This window comes from Stomoxys calcitrans, chromosome 2 (assembly GCF_963082655.1).
Source record: "Stomoxys calcitrans chromosome 2, idStoCalc2.1, whole genome shotgun sequence".
In the NCBI taxonomy this organism is placed as follows: Eukaryota; Metazoa; Arthropoda; class Insecta; order Diptera; family Muscidae; genus Stomoxys; species Stomoxys calcitrans.
The window spans coordinates 237,014,879-237,031,672 of NC_081553.1; the positions used below are offsets into that span (position 1 = coordinate 237,014,879).

Here is a 16,794-nt window from a genome sequence, read left to right on the forward strand (position 1 = left end):
AGAATGGGGTCAAGCCTCACATGAAGGCAGCTTTCGTCTGCATTTCCAGTTCCGACAAGGCCATTAAATAGCCTCCCAATGCCAAATCCAGCAAAGAAAAATCACACTCTGAGTATTCTAAGGCACAATCGATGTTCGATCGCTTGGCTCTTCGCTGAACACGCGCATAAAAATGGTGATCGTCAGGTTCCTCATTGGTCAATTGATAGGATGGAAATCTGAAAGGCATTAGATAATCTTGCTGTTAATTCGATGTGAGCCAATAAATAAAATTTTCACACAACAGATGAGGGGAAATGAGCGTTGTGATTGATTATTTTTTCTTTAAGTAAATTTTAAAAATGTTTGAGAACAGAGAAGCTTACTACTGTCCAGTAATGGCTATAGCGGTACTTTCATCACAGAAAATTATGATCGTAACCTAGAACAGGCGTGGCCACCTATGCAGAAAAACAAAAATCGATTTCAATCACGAAAATTATTGATTCAATTAATCTTTTAATTGAAACTGCTTCAATCACAAACATTATAATATCAATAAGACATTTTGGAAAAGGTGATCGAAAACATTTTCAATTAAAAAAACTTGCATATTCAATTAACAAATTGATCAAAAAAATTATTGAAATTTTCAATTAATTTTTAATTAGATCAATCAAATTAAATTGTTAAAAAAATCGAATGCTATATTCAAAGTTTTGCCAAAAGAGTGCTTATAGGTCACACCCTCGATTTCAATCCAACTTGGTTCACATATGCTTAACTGTAAGTTTGAGGTTTATGTTTGGTTCCATGATCACTCCTTAAACACAAAATACACCAACGGGTTATTCGAGAAAATTTGCGGATGTCGGAGGTGAATTGGTATAGATTTGCCAAAATGTAGAACTTATTGGTCTTTAAAATACTTTTCCTATGTTATATGAGGCTAAAGTAGAAGCAAAAGCCACATTGCTAAAATGCACAGCATAATAATCCCCCTTCATTTGATTTTATTTATTTACCACAATAAAGCTTGGTTTGTTAGCTATTATCTTTTTGGAAACACTGGTTTAAACAGCTCACGCACGTTTCGTGTTTTGTTTCGCTGTCAAACATCTTCAGTTTGGTCTATTATTTAACCTTGAATCGTCTTACAAACGAACAACGCTTGCAAATTATTGAATTTTATTATCAAAATACGTGTTCTCTTAAGAAATTTCATCGCGCATTTCTTCCATTTTATGGAGTGAAGATCAACCAGAAGCGGTACTTCTTCAAAGATCATGCGAATCTTAAAGTAACTGTGAATGGTGAGCACGACCCTGTGATGACAGTTGATCCCGAATGTTGATATCAGATTCATGGTCTACTCCCAAATACCTTTCATTTGAGCCCCATATTTTCATAGTCGGCAAACATGGCCTGTTTGGGGGATGGGGCGGCCACTCAGTGACTTGGCCTTGAATATATATATCAAATTCGTTTTCTACTCAAAAATACCTCTTATTACAGCCCCACACTGCAGTGGTCAGCAAATACGTCCTATATGGGTGGTGTTATGGGGTGGCCCCATTGACTCTTTTTCCCGAATATTGATATCAGATTCCTGCTTTACTCCCAAAGACCTTTCATTTGAGTCCCATATTGCTTGGGACTTTTGGGAGGGGCGGCCCCCCAAACACTTGACTCCACATTTAGATATCAGATTCGTATTCTACACTGAAATACCTTTTATCTGAGCCCCATATTGCCATGGTCAGTAAATAAGTCCTGTTTGGCGGGTGTTTTGGGGAAGGAGTGGACCCCCAGAAACTTGGTACCCCATTTGGATATCAGATTCGTATTCTACTCGCAAATACCTTTCACTTCAGTGCCATATTGCTATGGTCGGTAAATATGTTCGATTTAGTTGTGTTTTGGGTGTTGGGATGGTCCCCGTTTTCTTATCCTAAATACCTTTCATTTGAGTCCCATATTGTCGTGATTGGTTTAAATATGTATTTGGTAGGTTTTAGGTTGGGAAGGTCCCCCTAGGTACCCCATCCGAAATTTGGATACCACTTTTTTTTTTTTGATATCTGAAGAGGGGTCTCTACCCTATTTTCACCACGGGATCACTATGCACCATGGAAATTGGTTCAGCCGTTTTTGAGTCTATAAGGAACACACAAACAAACAAGCCGACAAACAAACACAAATTGATTTATATATATAAGAAGATAAGGCACGTACTATTGGTTTTAACACTCTTTAATTCCATGAAAACTTTCTTACAGCGGAGGTTATACATACAGCATTGACAAAAAAAAGTTTTCAATCGATCTCCCAGACATATCCGCTTTCTGGTGAAAAATGCTGATCTCGCTTATATCAAGTTCACCATAATAGATATACAACCAGTATTACAACCGTTCTCTATCTCAAACCCATATGAAAATTAGTTATTTTCGTAAATCTTAAACTTTCAGCTATTCAGCCAAAGTCGGTACCTTAATATTTAAGCCACCGTCTACTACATCTTATCCTACCTGATTGGTACGTTGGTTGCTTTATGAGGGGAATTAGCAGAGAGAACACTGCTTAGTTTAAGCTACCGCGGCCTGCTTGAAAAAAAAAAACATTGACCTACCTGCAATCCCTTCGTCGGGTAAATCTAGCTGAAGTTCTTCCAAACAGGCCGAGCTGCACTAGTCTAAACACGGGTCCTCTCTGCCGATTCTGTTTTAAGCTAATCGAGTGGTAGGATTGTCATCATAGCCTCCAGGGTCTTATAGCATTGGTGCCCATAGTTCCAGTCATGCATCTCAAGGCAACCCAATTTAACTTATTTAGATCCCTTACAAGACACCGACCACCAAACATTACAGCCGCGTTATAACCACCACCATACAGCAATGTACCTATCTAGGACGTTGACTCCGACTACTGCCTTTTAGATTCGACCATGAGTAAAGAACAACAAACGCATTCACTACCCGGGGACCGCTGTTAAAATTGCAGTCCAATATGTTATTGACAATCACGCCTAGAAATTGATGCCGATTAAAACAAGTTTTAGGTTACACACAGAAAATATAACTCTAAGAAAAAGCCAACTTCCAAATTTGTATGTGAAACCTAAAATTCTCAACGAATTTTAGCATTGAATTGAAGGCTTTATTTGTTGAAGTAGGTTCACAGAGACTTGACACACAAATTTATTGAAATTCTTTGGATTTGCAACAAAATCTTTTGTTGAGTTTGTTGTTAAAATGTGCGTACTGTAACACAAGACTTTAAAATTATTTTAGAAAATTCGGCTAAAAAAATATGTATTTTGTATTCCAAAAACATTTTTAAGAGTAGTTTTTGCTTTTTTGTACATTTGAATTTGATTGAGACACTTATTTCTGTAAAAGAAAGCATATGGAGTTATTTCATCATGAATAAAATGATCTCCTTGGAAAAGACGAAACTCTACCACACCGAAGTTGGTTAAATGGTTTTTGTCTTGGTTATGTATATATTGTTGTTATATGTTGGCTTGCGAAGAATGCCTTTCAATGTACCTTCGGACGCTGCGATTCAAAACAAATTGTTGCAGGAAAATTAACAAATTTCGTCGTCGCTTTTTCAACAAAATTTGTTGTTTCTCAGAATTATTTGTATCTGTGCACCCTGCAGTGTGTATAATCTGAATTCCGTAATTTCCTATATGTAAACGGTATGCCTAGTATTCATCCTGCTTCACACCGCATCCAGTGCACCTAACAGCACCTGGGTGAAATGTGTGAAATTTACTCTGGCGGAGAAAGATTAGATCTGTAGCATAAGGTGGGTAAATTTGTGTGGATCAAGATAAAAAACCCCAAGCGATAATCTTAATCAAAATCTACGACGATTACTAAGAAAATTTGCCAAGAAACCAGCAGTCCAGGCGGCTGGTCCTAAACGGTTTTATTCACCAATTCCTTAGTAATCACAACTGGTTCCACTTTTGTTTACTTTCAGCGTAAGCAACTCATTGAAGTAACCAATTGATCCTGAAACTAGTACTTCTTCTAATTCCAACAAACTAGTTGGTAATATTCAATTTTGTCGCATAATAAAAATTAGAGTGAACTTACACCCCAACAGTAATGCAAATGCAAATTTACCCATGAACATTCCATTAAGGAACAGGGGCAAACTTCTCCCATACCAATGAGTGCAGTCCGAAATTTAAGCTCAATGACACCTCTTTTGAGCAGAAGTTTTTACATGGCATAGTACCTCACAAATGTCGCCAGCATTAGGAGGGGATAGCCACCACTAAAAATGTAATGATGGTCTCGCCAAGATTTTAATCCAGGCGTTCAGCGTTATGGGCGGACATGCTAACCTCTGCGCTACGGTGGCCTCCACCCCCAACAGTACATAAATTATAATTTCAAATAATAATAATTTGCGCATAATTAGTTGGGATGAACTCTTTTCCTCGTGATTGCATAGGTTAGGTTATGTTGAAAAGAGGATGCGGATATTAATCCGCCTTATACCCCTATGGACATACACTCAAGTCTGTAATCAGCTTGTTGTGCGCTCCAAATACTAAATAGTAACCTCGAAAAAGAATATCTTAGTTAGGAATTCCGTGCTACTTACAAAATCCTTAATTGTTTTCCGTCCAAGCCCCTAATTTGGTTCACATCTGGTATTGTGTTCCCATCTAAGTGCCGATGTATGTTAGCTGCAAAAAACGGGCAATGTCATAGGAAATTCTCCAATGTCTCATCATCTTCCCCACATCAAAATCGAGCTTTTGGTTAATAGGGACAAAGTCCGTCCAATGTTTTTTCTACGGCCAGAAGAAACAGCTGAAGAATCCTTAAATGTGTCCGTCCGTCCGTGATTTCTTAACTCATCGTTTGTACGTCCGTCTTTTCTTTTTTTTAAATTGAGATAGCATTTATTATCCAATCATCACGAAATTTTTTACATATCACTCTGAAAACGCTATGTACTTTGTCGCATAAATAATTGATCCACCTTAATAAGAAGAAGGAGGCCACCGTAGCTCAGAGGTTAGCATATCCACCTATGACGCTGACGCCTGGGTTCGAATCCTGGCGAGACCGTCAGAAGAAATGTTCACTTGTGGTTTACCCCTCCTAATGCTGGCAACATTTGTGAGGAACTTTGCCATGTAAACTTCTCTCCAAAGAAGTGTCGCACTGCGGCACGCAGTTCGGACTCGGCTATAAAAAGGGGCCCCTTATCATTGAGCTTAAACTTGAATCGGACTGCACTCATTCATATGTTTACTCCTGTTCCTTAGAGGTATCTTCATTAGCAAAATTTGTATTTTGTAATAAGAACACATCTTGACCCCTATCACTTCCAATCTGAAAGAATCACATCAACCACAAGACTCTGTAGCAGCGCTGAAATGACTGCACCCTCAGAAGTTTAGCCTTGATTTTTAACAACATCCTGGATTGAAATACATACAGATTGTATGCAAATTTGTCCATGGTCATTCCGTAAAGGAACAGCGGGCATACTTTTCTCATATCAATGAGCGCGGTTCGATTTAAATTAAAGTCCAATAAATGGGAACGTCCTTTTCTTTGCCGACACTACGTAGTAGAAGTTTTTTACGACTCATAACCTCACAAGTGTCGCCATTCCTAAGAGAGAGTTTACCACTGAAAAATTTGTGTAATGATTTTGCAGGGATCTAAGCCCATACATTCAGCGACAAGGTGCACAGGCCTTGTTCCCCATATTCAGGTTTATATTAATACAAAAGATTTAATACCGAATTTGAGTGAACATATTTTTGGTATACCTGAATATAGTCTTCATCAACTCTTCGATCATGTTGCCTTTGCGATAGCGTAGACTTTTAATAAGCTCCACACTTTCGCAGAGAGTTCGAGATATGCACGCCTTGCCAGGATAACCCATGCTGAAAAGAAAAAACACAAAACTCAGTTTACCTTCAATCTGGAAACGATCAAAAGCCACATCAACACTTACTTGTCTATAAGCAGTTCCAGTTTTTGATACAACCCCCTGCGAGATCTCCTTTGGACCATGGCCTTAGTGTCAGAGGCGAACCCGTTGGCATGCTGGCGCGCCCATTCATAGGTAGGCAAATCATATGCAACGCCCCAATTCACAGAATAAGCGAGAAAATTTGAATTTCCTATGACGCCAAGGGACATGCAAACAGCAGCCTGTGCAAGAAGGAAAATTATTGCAAAATGAGTTTCAACATCGCCGCCGACAACATACCGAGACTGAAGAACCCTCCGGAAAGGCTACATATCTTCGACGACGACTGAGCAGTACTTGTGTTGAATTGCTGGATTCTAGATCTGGTGACGCCCCGACGCCCACTACAACACACCATGTCACTGTCACAAGCCAAAAATGTTGCATTACGCTCAATGTTACCTAGACTACTGACTGACTGTACCTGGAAAGCCATTAATGTAAATTTCAGAATGGTAAATGCGGATGTATGTTAACGAACGCTCCCGCTCACCCTTAATGGCCTTTGAGCGTTTTTATTTACCTGGGAAATTATCACTTTAATAGCTTTTTCAAATTTAATTGAAATTCTTTAGTGGTTCACTAAAAGTATTTTTTTTTCCTCATGGCAAACGCATACCCAAACAACCCATTGGAAAGCAGGAACATAGTCAATGACAGGGTGTGGCAAAAGTGGCAGTTTTTGCAACGTTCAATGATCCAAAGTATCCCTAAAGCAGTTGATCCATGGGTCGAGGCATGTCACATCATGCAGTGAAGGTTTGAATAGCATTTTCATTAAAAACTAATATAGGGATTATTTATGAATGAATTATATTTTTTATTTTTTTGATTTCAACCATTTTTAACAATTTTGAAGACAATGTTATGCAATTAAAGTTTTTTAATCAATATGAATTTAAAATTTCAAAGAGATATATATTTCAGATACACACTTTTGCATTACCCTGTATCGATATGCAAACACAAGCATTCTTTGTGGTTACATGAGCAGCTACACCCACGTACCATAAATGGGTCCACAGTCAGCGTTGTATGGATGTGCGGCTGCATAAATAACGAATGAATGGACGAGCTAGTGAATGTGCGAAAAGTGCTCCATCCATCAGTTGATATGGCCAAAACCCCCACTCCACTCCACTCCACCCCAATGACAGGGGGAATGAGAGGCGAATGCAAGTTCCATGGAATATTGAGCCGATTGTTGAATAGAATATTCAATTGAGCCAACGAACTGTTGCTGCAAGATGGCCATCCAGAATAATTCGCCGCTGATGGATATTTGGCGGCATCAGTGTAAGACCATTGAAGCCATGTCGAGGACATTTGAGTTCAGACGAAAAAAAAACTTCCGAAAATCTTCGACTTCGCATGGATGAAATTTAAATATGCACCTAGAAGTTTCACGGATAGATTATGACTATGGAAACCGATTTCTGTCCTTCTTGCATAGCATGTCACGGCATATTTTATTTTACACTTTTTTTAAGAGTATCTCTGCTCCCCGCTCTTTCAAGTCAGTTGAGCCTTTTTTCGGTTCAAATCTATCTCTGAATTTCTGTTTGACTGACGTTGGGTGAAGGTAATATGGCAAAATATAGTCTTTTTTTAGCAGAAACACATGTTCACACAATGTTTGCATATCACCATGTATGTATGTGACCTAGCAAGTGCGTGCGTGTGTGTGTGTGTGTGTGTCCGTGTGAATGTGAATGAATAACATGCCGTGCATTATTATTTAAACAAATGAAATGGAAACATCATTCCACGTAGGATGTCCTGGTACTCAAACAAACATGGAGATTTGCTGGTGACAGGTTTATACATGAATTAAACGCAAAAAAAGTTATACACATATAAAAACAGGATTAAAAACAGCTTTGTGGAGTGTTTGAGTGCTTGTGAATATGCGACCAGCCCTGCTATTTTCAAATAACATCATAGCTAAAAATATTAACAACTAAATTTAAAAATCAAATTCTTACGTAATAAATTTAAACCACATTCCTCTTTACAAATCAAATCCACCCTTTCCCTTACCCTCGAAGATGAGTGAGGCGATGCAAGCAAAATTTTATTTGCACGGGCAAACTTCTCACATAGCAATGCATGAGGTCCGTTTCAAGTTTAAGCTCAATGATAAGAATTGGCCAGGATTCGAACCATGCCGTTGAGCATCATAGACGGAAATGCTAACCTCTGAGCCTCCTTATAGTAACCTAAAAACAAAAATTTGGTATCCAAACTTGAGGTGAGGTTTCCCCCAAAGCGATATATGGACCAATCGTGGTAATATGTGGCTCAACCTCGGGTGCATATATAAACCACCTTTCGTCATAATCTAGTGAAAAGTGCATGCCTCCATAGCACCAATATCGAAATATCATCCGATTTGGACAATATACGACACGGATATTGAGTGGTCTAATAGGTACAAGTTATTGTTCAATTTTGTAGAACAAAATATTGGTCTTTTTGGTAGCTATATCCAAATAAAGACCGATGTAAACCATATACGACACGGATGTCGAAAAGCCCAACTCAAGTCACTGTGTCAAATTTCAGCGAAATCTGATTATAAATGCGCCTTTTATGGGCCCAAGACTTTAAATCGAAAGATCGGTCTATATGGCAGCTATATCTAAATCTGAACCGATCTGGACCAAATTGAAGAGGGATGTCGAAGAGCGTAATACAACTCACTGTCCCAAATTTTGGCTACATCGGACAATTAAAACCTTATATCGAGAGACCGGTCTTTATGGCAGCTATATCCAAATTTGAACCGATCTGGGCCAAATAGCCGTAAATTGTTGAAGAGCCTAACGCAAGTCACTGAACCAAATTTTGCCGAAATCGGACAATAAAAGTGGGCCCACAACCTTATATCGAGAGATCGGTCTATATTGCAGCTATATCCAAATCTGGACCGATCTGAGCCAAATTTATGTCAGATGTCGCATGGCCTATGGCATTTTACTGTCCCGAATTTCGCCAGTGAAGGTGGCCGCGTTGATTGTAAAGTCCCATGTTGATGCAGGTATGTGTGGCATAGCCCGTGGGGGCTGCCGTGTCCTGTTTGTGTTTGTGTACATCGTCCTTTCGTGTTTAGTGCTTACTTTTGTATGCTGGCTTGAGGTCGGCTTAGGACGATAAATGAGCCTTTTAATGGACCAAGACCTTAAATCGAGACATCGGTCTATATGGCAGCTATTTCCAAATCTGGACCCATCTAGGCCAAATTAAAGGAATATGTCGAGTGGCCTAACACAACTCACTGTCCCAAATTTCAGCAAAATCGTATAATAAATATGGCTTTTATGGGCGTAAGACCCTAAATCGGCGAATCGGTCTATATGGGGGCTATATCTAGATATAGCCCGATATAGCCCATCTTCGAACTTAACCTACTTCTGGGCAAAAAAAAATCTGTGCAAAATTTTAGCTCAATATCTCCTTTTTTAAAGACTCTAACGTGATTTCAATAGACGGACAGACAGACGGACGGACAGACAGACAGACGGACGGACAGACAGACAGACAGACAGACGGACCGACAGACGTTCGGACGGACGAACAGACAGACGAACGGACATGGCTAGATCGTCTTAGATTTTTACGCTGATCAAGAATAAATTTACATTATAGGGTCGGAAATGGATATTTTCAATCGGAATGACCAAATGAATATTCCCCCATCCATCGGTGGTGAGTATAAAAACTTATTACACAGAAAAAAATATTTTCTGACAGAAACAAATTTTTTCTTTATTTAAGAAGTCAAGACCCAAGATGGGTTAAATGGCAGCTATATCAAAACAAAGACCGATTTGGTCCATTTACACTCCTAACCGACCTTCACTAATAAGAAGTATTTGTGCAAAATTTTAAGCGGCTAAAATGTCTTGACGATCAAGTATATATCGACTTTATGGGTTCTTAGATCCATATTTCGAGGTATTACAAACGGATTGACGAAATTAGTATACACCCCCCATCCTATGGTGGAGGGTATAATAAATGAATTTAGAATGAATTTTTATGAAAACTAAATTTCTTTCAAATTTTCATAAATTTTAACACTTTCTATCAAATGAATGACAGCTTCTATAGAAATCACTTTTTTAAGTTTTATTTCCATTGTTTCTCTTTTCTAAGCCCTCATAGGCTTTTTTTTATTCAATAAAATCGGCGAATGAACCATGTACCGCGGTTGTCACATAACTCAGCCAACTTACACGACAGTGAGCTCCATAAAATTTGGAACAATCATTAAGCGTATGATGTCCGCTTAGTGAGCGGCTGAACTGTTCATGGCGAGCGACCCAAGGTATGGTATAACTGCAAAATTAAATAGAAAATACCTTAACAAACAGCAACAAATTAAATTAGCAAACTTTAGTGATCAGCACACCTTAGAAATATATGAATAACATCATGTAGTAGCGAGTAGCCGTAGGGTAGAAGCAAATGACGAGCTTCACACAAGGTTCTCATGAAACAATTACGAGGCTGGAAACCATGCCTAAAAATTGAATTGAACAAAATTAATTTGGTTCCAGTGCGATGGTTGATGCACCTACAAAAGCGACCATTTTTCCATAACATCATAAAATAATCGTTCGGATGTTGTCAGCCGCTGCATATCTGCTACTCGTTTGGTTCTCTTTAAGCAGATTGCCGAATATCCTTCATACAATTCATAGAAATTTTTCCGTTTGCATTTTGAATATCTTCTGTGCTGTGCCGTGGAGCCATCGCTCCACATTTGGGGAAAATGCAGCAAATTTGGTGGCCTCATGGTGCTAGGTCTATCAGGGGCCTTTGTGGTGAATCTGCTTTCGAGAGCTGCAAACTTCTTCTTAATTAGATCTAAGCCAGTTGGCAGATCGTAGAATACCGTGTACTCGAATAGAACATTCAATCCACGAGGAACACCCGGTAGAATAGATTTGGCATTATTGCCCTGTAACTAGGCCAATTTGAATATGAATGTCTGTGTCTAAGTTGATTTGTCGCATTGTGGATGTGCGCATCTGCCTACTTACTGTGATGGATGCACCCTTTTCAAAGACCAGGAAGCGCTTCTGCCTCTTGACAACAGCGTCATAGCGGCTTGCTGTTGCATTGGCATACAAACGGGCAGGGCGCACACAGAGGAGTAACACTGCGAACAGAAGACTGATGAATGCCATCCTCATGACAGCACATACGGATGCCAATGTTACTCCACAAAGTTCTGGACAAAAACTGAATGCACCAAGAGGCTACGGTCGGCATGCTGCAGCAGCCCACATTGTCACATTCACTCAAATGCTACAAATCAAATATTTGTTGCATAGGCCCTATTTTATGTGTGTTCTACCCTGGCCAATCCTATGGTATTCGGTTGCAATGCTCAATACTTACCAAGAGCAACGTTGACATATGTCAACAGCACATTGGCATGCTAGTCATTGTGCTAAACATCATCATTAATCACCAGGCAATCCATCCTAACTTAAACGGTACAAAAGTAAGAAAACTTTGAATAAAGTTCAATGACTTTGGTAGAGATGGACTAAAGTTGGTCGAAGCCGACCTTTTGACACCGTTGTACCCATCCTGCGTATGCAGACTAAGTCAATGAAACTAAAATTTGCTTAAATTTTAAATGTAGAATTTCGACCAAAATACAGATATATTTAAGGAGTCATAAAGGAAATCGTTGTGGAAATTTTGGATAAGATCAGTTGATAAATGCGTCAGCATGGGGTTGCGAGGGCCCAACCGACATTTTTCAAATTTGAACTTTTTTTTGAAAATTGTGGTAGCTTTTTGGTGCAGTAACTGACACATCGGCGGCGACATTTGGTCAAAATGTCAGAGCTGAATTTTGCACTGATTTCAAACACAGTGCAAATATCTTCCGAAAGTTGTATTAATGTCTTCGAACCCTTGACAACGGTGTGCCTATGTTCGCCAAGAATAGAGCTGACTTAGAAAAAATCTAGCTCGAGTTAGGAAAAAGGTACGAAATGAAATGCGAGTTGGCGTAAAGTAGACGACTGAAACCAGTTACAACAATTTTTCCCGTCATGTTTTGGGGGAAAATTGACTTGTCAAAAATCGAAAATTTTTTATATCCCAAAAATCAAACGAAAAAATTCCTCAAAATTCTTAGGAGTGAGATTTAACTGCATCGCAATTTTGCTCAATCCGTAAATAAAGTACCATTTTGTACGTTTTAGCACCTAAATGTACAAATTTCCAAAAAAAAAAAACAAACTGCTAGTCGTTCGGTACATGCTTCCAAGATGTGCCTGTATAGCAGATTTCAGATCTGTAGCTCAATCTATAAAGAAAGTACTTAATTGTACCAATTACAGCACTTAAGAACTTTTTATTCCAATCCTGGTACGATTTCAACATTTCATATTTGGTACACCCTATCGCATATTTGTCAAGACATCGATCATTTTTAGCGAATTTTTTAATTTTACCCTTCTCCGTTCACAGTAAAAGTAAATAAGCAATTTCGTACTTTTTGGTACCAAAATGTATAATTTGTTCAAAAATCACTTAGTCAGCCAACATATATTTCTTAGTGCAATCTACATGTTAAAGTTCAGTGCTCTTTTTCGTAACAACATTCTTTTAAGCCAAATTTCGAAGTTCTATCTCAAAGAAATAGGTGAACTTTGCATAGGGCGTACAAAGTTCACTTATTTCGTACCTTTTTTGGTACTTTTTTGTTTCTAAATATCCAAAAACTCTTTTGGCATCCTAATTTAGGTTGCCATAGTGTACCTAAATTCCAAAATTCAAATCTCTAGATCAGTTACCAAACAAGGTACCAAAAAGTACCAATTGAAGTTCTAAACGTACCATTTTTCCCACTTCCGGTAGTATTTCGTGAATTTTTGTCACCAAATCTTATGTTTTCGAAAAATCATAATAAGTCACCATTTCGTACTTTTTAGTACCTAAATAGACGAATATCACAAAACCCAGTCTTATCGCGCGCCTTTGACTCAAGACCCTCCCTTGTGCCGAATTTCATGACTCTAGCTTTAGCCGTTTGGGATGGGAGGGAGTTGATCTGTCAGTTAGCCAATCAATCAATCACGCGTCTCTTTTATATATAGAGAGAGAAAATTTCAACAAAATCGGACAACTGAATCGAGGGTCAGGCGTAAGGGTTAAAATTTTGTCTTTAAAAATATTTATTGAAATTTATCTATAGAAAAAATTTTAGGAAAATGTTGTTTGCGACAGGTGAGCATAATAAAAAGACTTTAAAAATATTTATGCAAAATTTATATTTTGGTTTTCAAAAATAATCTCGAGATTAGATTGTCTTTAGAGAGTTTTACGCTGAATGTTAGTCCTTAAAAAATGCTTTAAAATGTAGTTTTTAGAAAAAATTTAACAATAATTTCTTTTTATAAAAATGTTGTCTTTAGAAGGACTACGTGGACTTTGTGGCAGTCGTAAAAGAAAGCAAAGTACAAAGTTTTGAGAAGATCAGTTGATAAATGTGATTGAAAAGGTCTTAGAAGTGAAAGTCGGCCGATAGATATGTATGGGAGCTTTATCTGGATCTGATTTTAATCAAATTCACCTTCAATATCGGGACTCATAAAAGACTCCTTTGTATCAAATTTCATGAGAGTCGGTCCACAAATGACAATATTATTGCAGTATTAGTCCAAATCAGACAAACATGAATATGGGAGCTATATCTGAACCGATTTTTTCCAATAGGCTTCGTCTCTAAGGGAAAAAAGATGTCCGTGCTAAATTTGAAGACGATCGATTGAAATTGCGGGTATAATTACAAACAAAAAGAAATTTTTTTCTCTTTCTTCTGCGTTAAATTTTGTAGAGCTCAGGTTTGTTAAACCACACAATGCCTTAAATATTCAGCTTATTTGCTTTAACTTAAAAGAATCTGTAAAATAATATTTTGCTCTCGTATAATCTAAATATTTGTATACCCTGGAAAGACATTGCGATTTTCGTCTTAATTTGCTCTGAAAAATTTTCAAATTTATACCTTGTTCAAGGTTCAAACCAAAAGAGTCTCATTCGTTGCTCTATGCTGTATAAGGCCAAGTTACTCTGACGTTTTGGGCCAATGCTTTCATATCGTTAACCCAAAATACATTTTACTGGAGCATTATCATTGTCAAAATTTTTGGAAGACTATTCTGATGTATTCTAAGTGGAGACCCAGAGTATACAAATGACTGTTTTCCATATCGGTTTCCAGCAAAAGTCCATAGTTTGGTGTAAAACTTGGTGTGGTTAAAACCTTCTTCAAAAAATATCGCTTCAAATTGTCCACTTCCTCAAAATGGCAGAACCCACAGGTTGGACGATTCAACTAAAATTTTGTGTGCACTCTTATAGTAAAAGTGCTCTAAATTCAGCCGAGTCGAATCTTGAGAACCCACCACCACGGATTCTGCTCAATCCTTATAAAATCATCTTGCATTTGAGTTCGTTTGTACAATTAATCGGGTGTTAATTGAAGCTTCTTTCAATCGGGCATTGATTGAAGCTTCCAAGATGCCATACCGCAGCATCGGGTTTTAAGGGACCTAAATCTATTCATCTATGAGCTCAAGAAGTCCAATCCGGTTATCGGAAACGTGTAGCATCGGCTATATCCGTATCTTATGGTGGATATAAAAATTTGGTATTTATTCCAAAAACATGCAAAAACGATATATAGACCCATCATAACAATATGAGTTCAAACGAAAGGTATTTGAGAGTAAAATACGAATCTGATATCCAATTTTGGAGCAAAGTGTTTGGGGAGCCGTCCCAATCCTAAAACCCTCCCAAATCGAACATATTTTTCGACCATGGCATGAAAAATATTTGGGAGTAAAGCTCAAATCTGATATTCATTTTCGGGACCTAATGTCTGGTGGGCCATACCCATAATGGATTAATATACTGACCATAGCAATATTGAACTCCAATAAAAGGTATTTGGGAGTAGAGCACGAATTTGATATCTATTTTTGCGGCGAAATGTCCGGACGTCCTTTCCACTACTAAAACGCACCAAAGAGAACAAATATGAAACGATATACTTCATAAACTATCAACAGTGACCGAGATTGATACGAAGTGTCTTACCCACTTGCAATAAGAACTGCACTACAAGGTAAGGGACCAATACGCTTTATTCTTCTTAGTCATAAAGCTCGCTTGGAAGAGCATTTGGAAATAACATACTATTGGTCAAGCGTAGCAGACACGAAGTGCTACCAATTCTAATGGCCACTGAAGATATCTTTTATTGCTTCAACTAACAAAAATGTGTTGCCTTAATTAAAAACGACAAAAAACAGTTGCAAGCAGCATGATTGTAATCTGCCAGTGTTTTGGCCCATTTTCGTACAACGAGTTTCTTGAGCGCATTCGCACAGGTTTATAGTCCTTAACTTGCTTTCTGAAATGGCTAAATTAGCAAAAAATGTCGAGGTCGAGTTGGACAGCCACTGTGTGAACGAAATGAGGCGCGGAACATGATTTTTTAGCCGTTCTTGGTTTACACGTGTTTTAAGTGACACTGTTGAGTCTTAATAATAGGTCCATGGTCTACGACCGAAACGATTGCGTGCCCATGGCTGCAAAACAACTTCCAAAATGATAAACCGATAATAAGGCATATCTACTTCCACGCCAGGCACAAAAAAAGAACGATTAAAAAACCGCCATCGCCGGTAACATCTGCCCATACCATCACTTTAGGTGAAAAATTACTTTAGATGGGCGCTCGTACGCTCAGATTCTCGAACGAGTACTGAGTTAAGAAAACACCATAATTTTGGGAGTTTAGAAATTGCTCAATTGGAAAATTTTTATCCTTAGAGAACATGTTGTTGGAATTCACCCAGTTCAAGCCGAACCATTTTAGGTGTTATTACAGCATTTTTATACCCCCACGAAAGGATGGGGGCATATTCATTTTGTTCTTACGTTTGCATCACATCGAAATATCCATTTCCGACCGATTCTTGATCACCGTAAAAATATAGGACGATCTAGCCACGTCCGTCCGTCTGTCTGTTGAAATCACGCTACAACCTTAAAAAATAGAGATATTGAGCTAAAACTTTGTATAGATACATTTATTATCCGATTTTGATGAAATATGAGACAGTGACTTTTGTTAGGCCACTCGACAACCTTCTTCAGTTTGGTCCAGATTGGTTCAGATTTAGATATATCTGCCATATAGACCGTTGTTTCGATTTAACATCTTGGGCCCATAAAAAGCCCACTTATTGTCCGATTTCCCTTAGATTTGGGACAGTGAGTTGTGTTAGGCCCTTCGACATCTTTTTTCAATTTGGCTCAGATCGGTTCAGATTTGGATATTACTGCGACATAGTACGATCTCTCGATTTTAGGTCTTAGACCCATAAAAATGACATCTTTTTCCGATTTTGTTGAAATTTAGAACAGTGAGTTGTGTTAAGTCTCTCAATATCCTTCTTGAAGATAACTCAAATCGGTCTAGATTTAGATATAGCTGCCATATATACTGATCCCTCGATTTAAGGTCTTGGCGCCATAAAAGGCGTATTCATTATCCGATTTCGCTGATATTTTACTGAGTGATTTATATTAGGGTTTTCGATATCTGTGTCCTTTACGGTTCAGATTGGGCTATATTTGGATATAGCTGCGAAAAAGACCAGTATTGAGCCAAAATTGAACAGTGACTTGTATTTATAAGGCCACTCAACGCCCTCACCGAATTTGGACCAAATCGGACCATATTTGGAT

The 16,794-nt window shown here is 38.2% G+C and overlaps 2 protein-coding genes across 2 annotated transcripts; both read right to left on the reverse strand.

The window, feature by feature from the left end:
- Positions 1 to 4: 4 nt before the first annotated feature.
- On the reverse strand, positions 5 to 6,396 carry LOC106088876 (uncharacterized). The gene is made up of 4 exons (XM_013254584.2): positions 6,241 to 6,396; positions 5,983 to 6,182; positions 5,792 to 5,911; positions 5 to 218 (listed from the first exon to the last, which is right to left on the reverse strand). The coding sequence occupies exons 1-4, from the start codon at positions 6,385 to 6,387 to the stop codon at positions 17 to 19; spliced, it is 669 nt and encodes a 222-aa protein (XP_013110038.2). The 5' UTR covers positions 6,388 to 6,396; the 3' UTR covers positions 5 to 16.
- A 4,002-nt stretch (positions 6,397 to 10,398) lies between these two features.
- Positions 10,399 to 11,195, reverse strand: LOC106088878 (uncharacterized). Its single transcript, XM_059361805.1, has 3 exons — positions 11,049 to 11,195; positions 10,584 to 10,972; positions 10,399 to 10,525 (listed from the first exon to the last, which is right to left on the reverse strand). The coding sequence occupies exons 1-3, from the start codon at positions 11,193 to 11,195 to the stop codon at positions 10,399 to 10,401; spliced, it is 663 nt and encodes a 220-aa protein (XP_059217788.1).
- Positions 11,196 to 16,794: the final 5,599 nt, after the last annotated feature.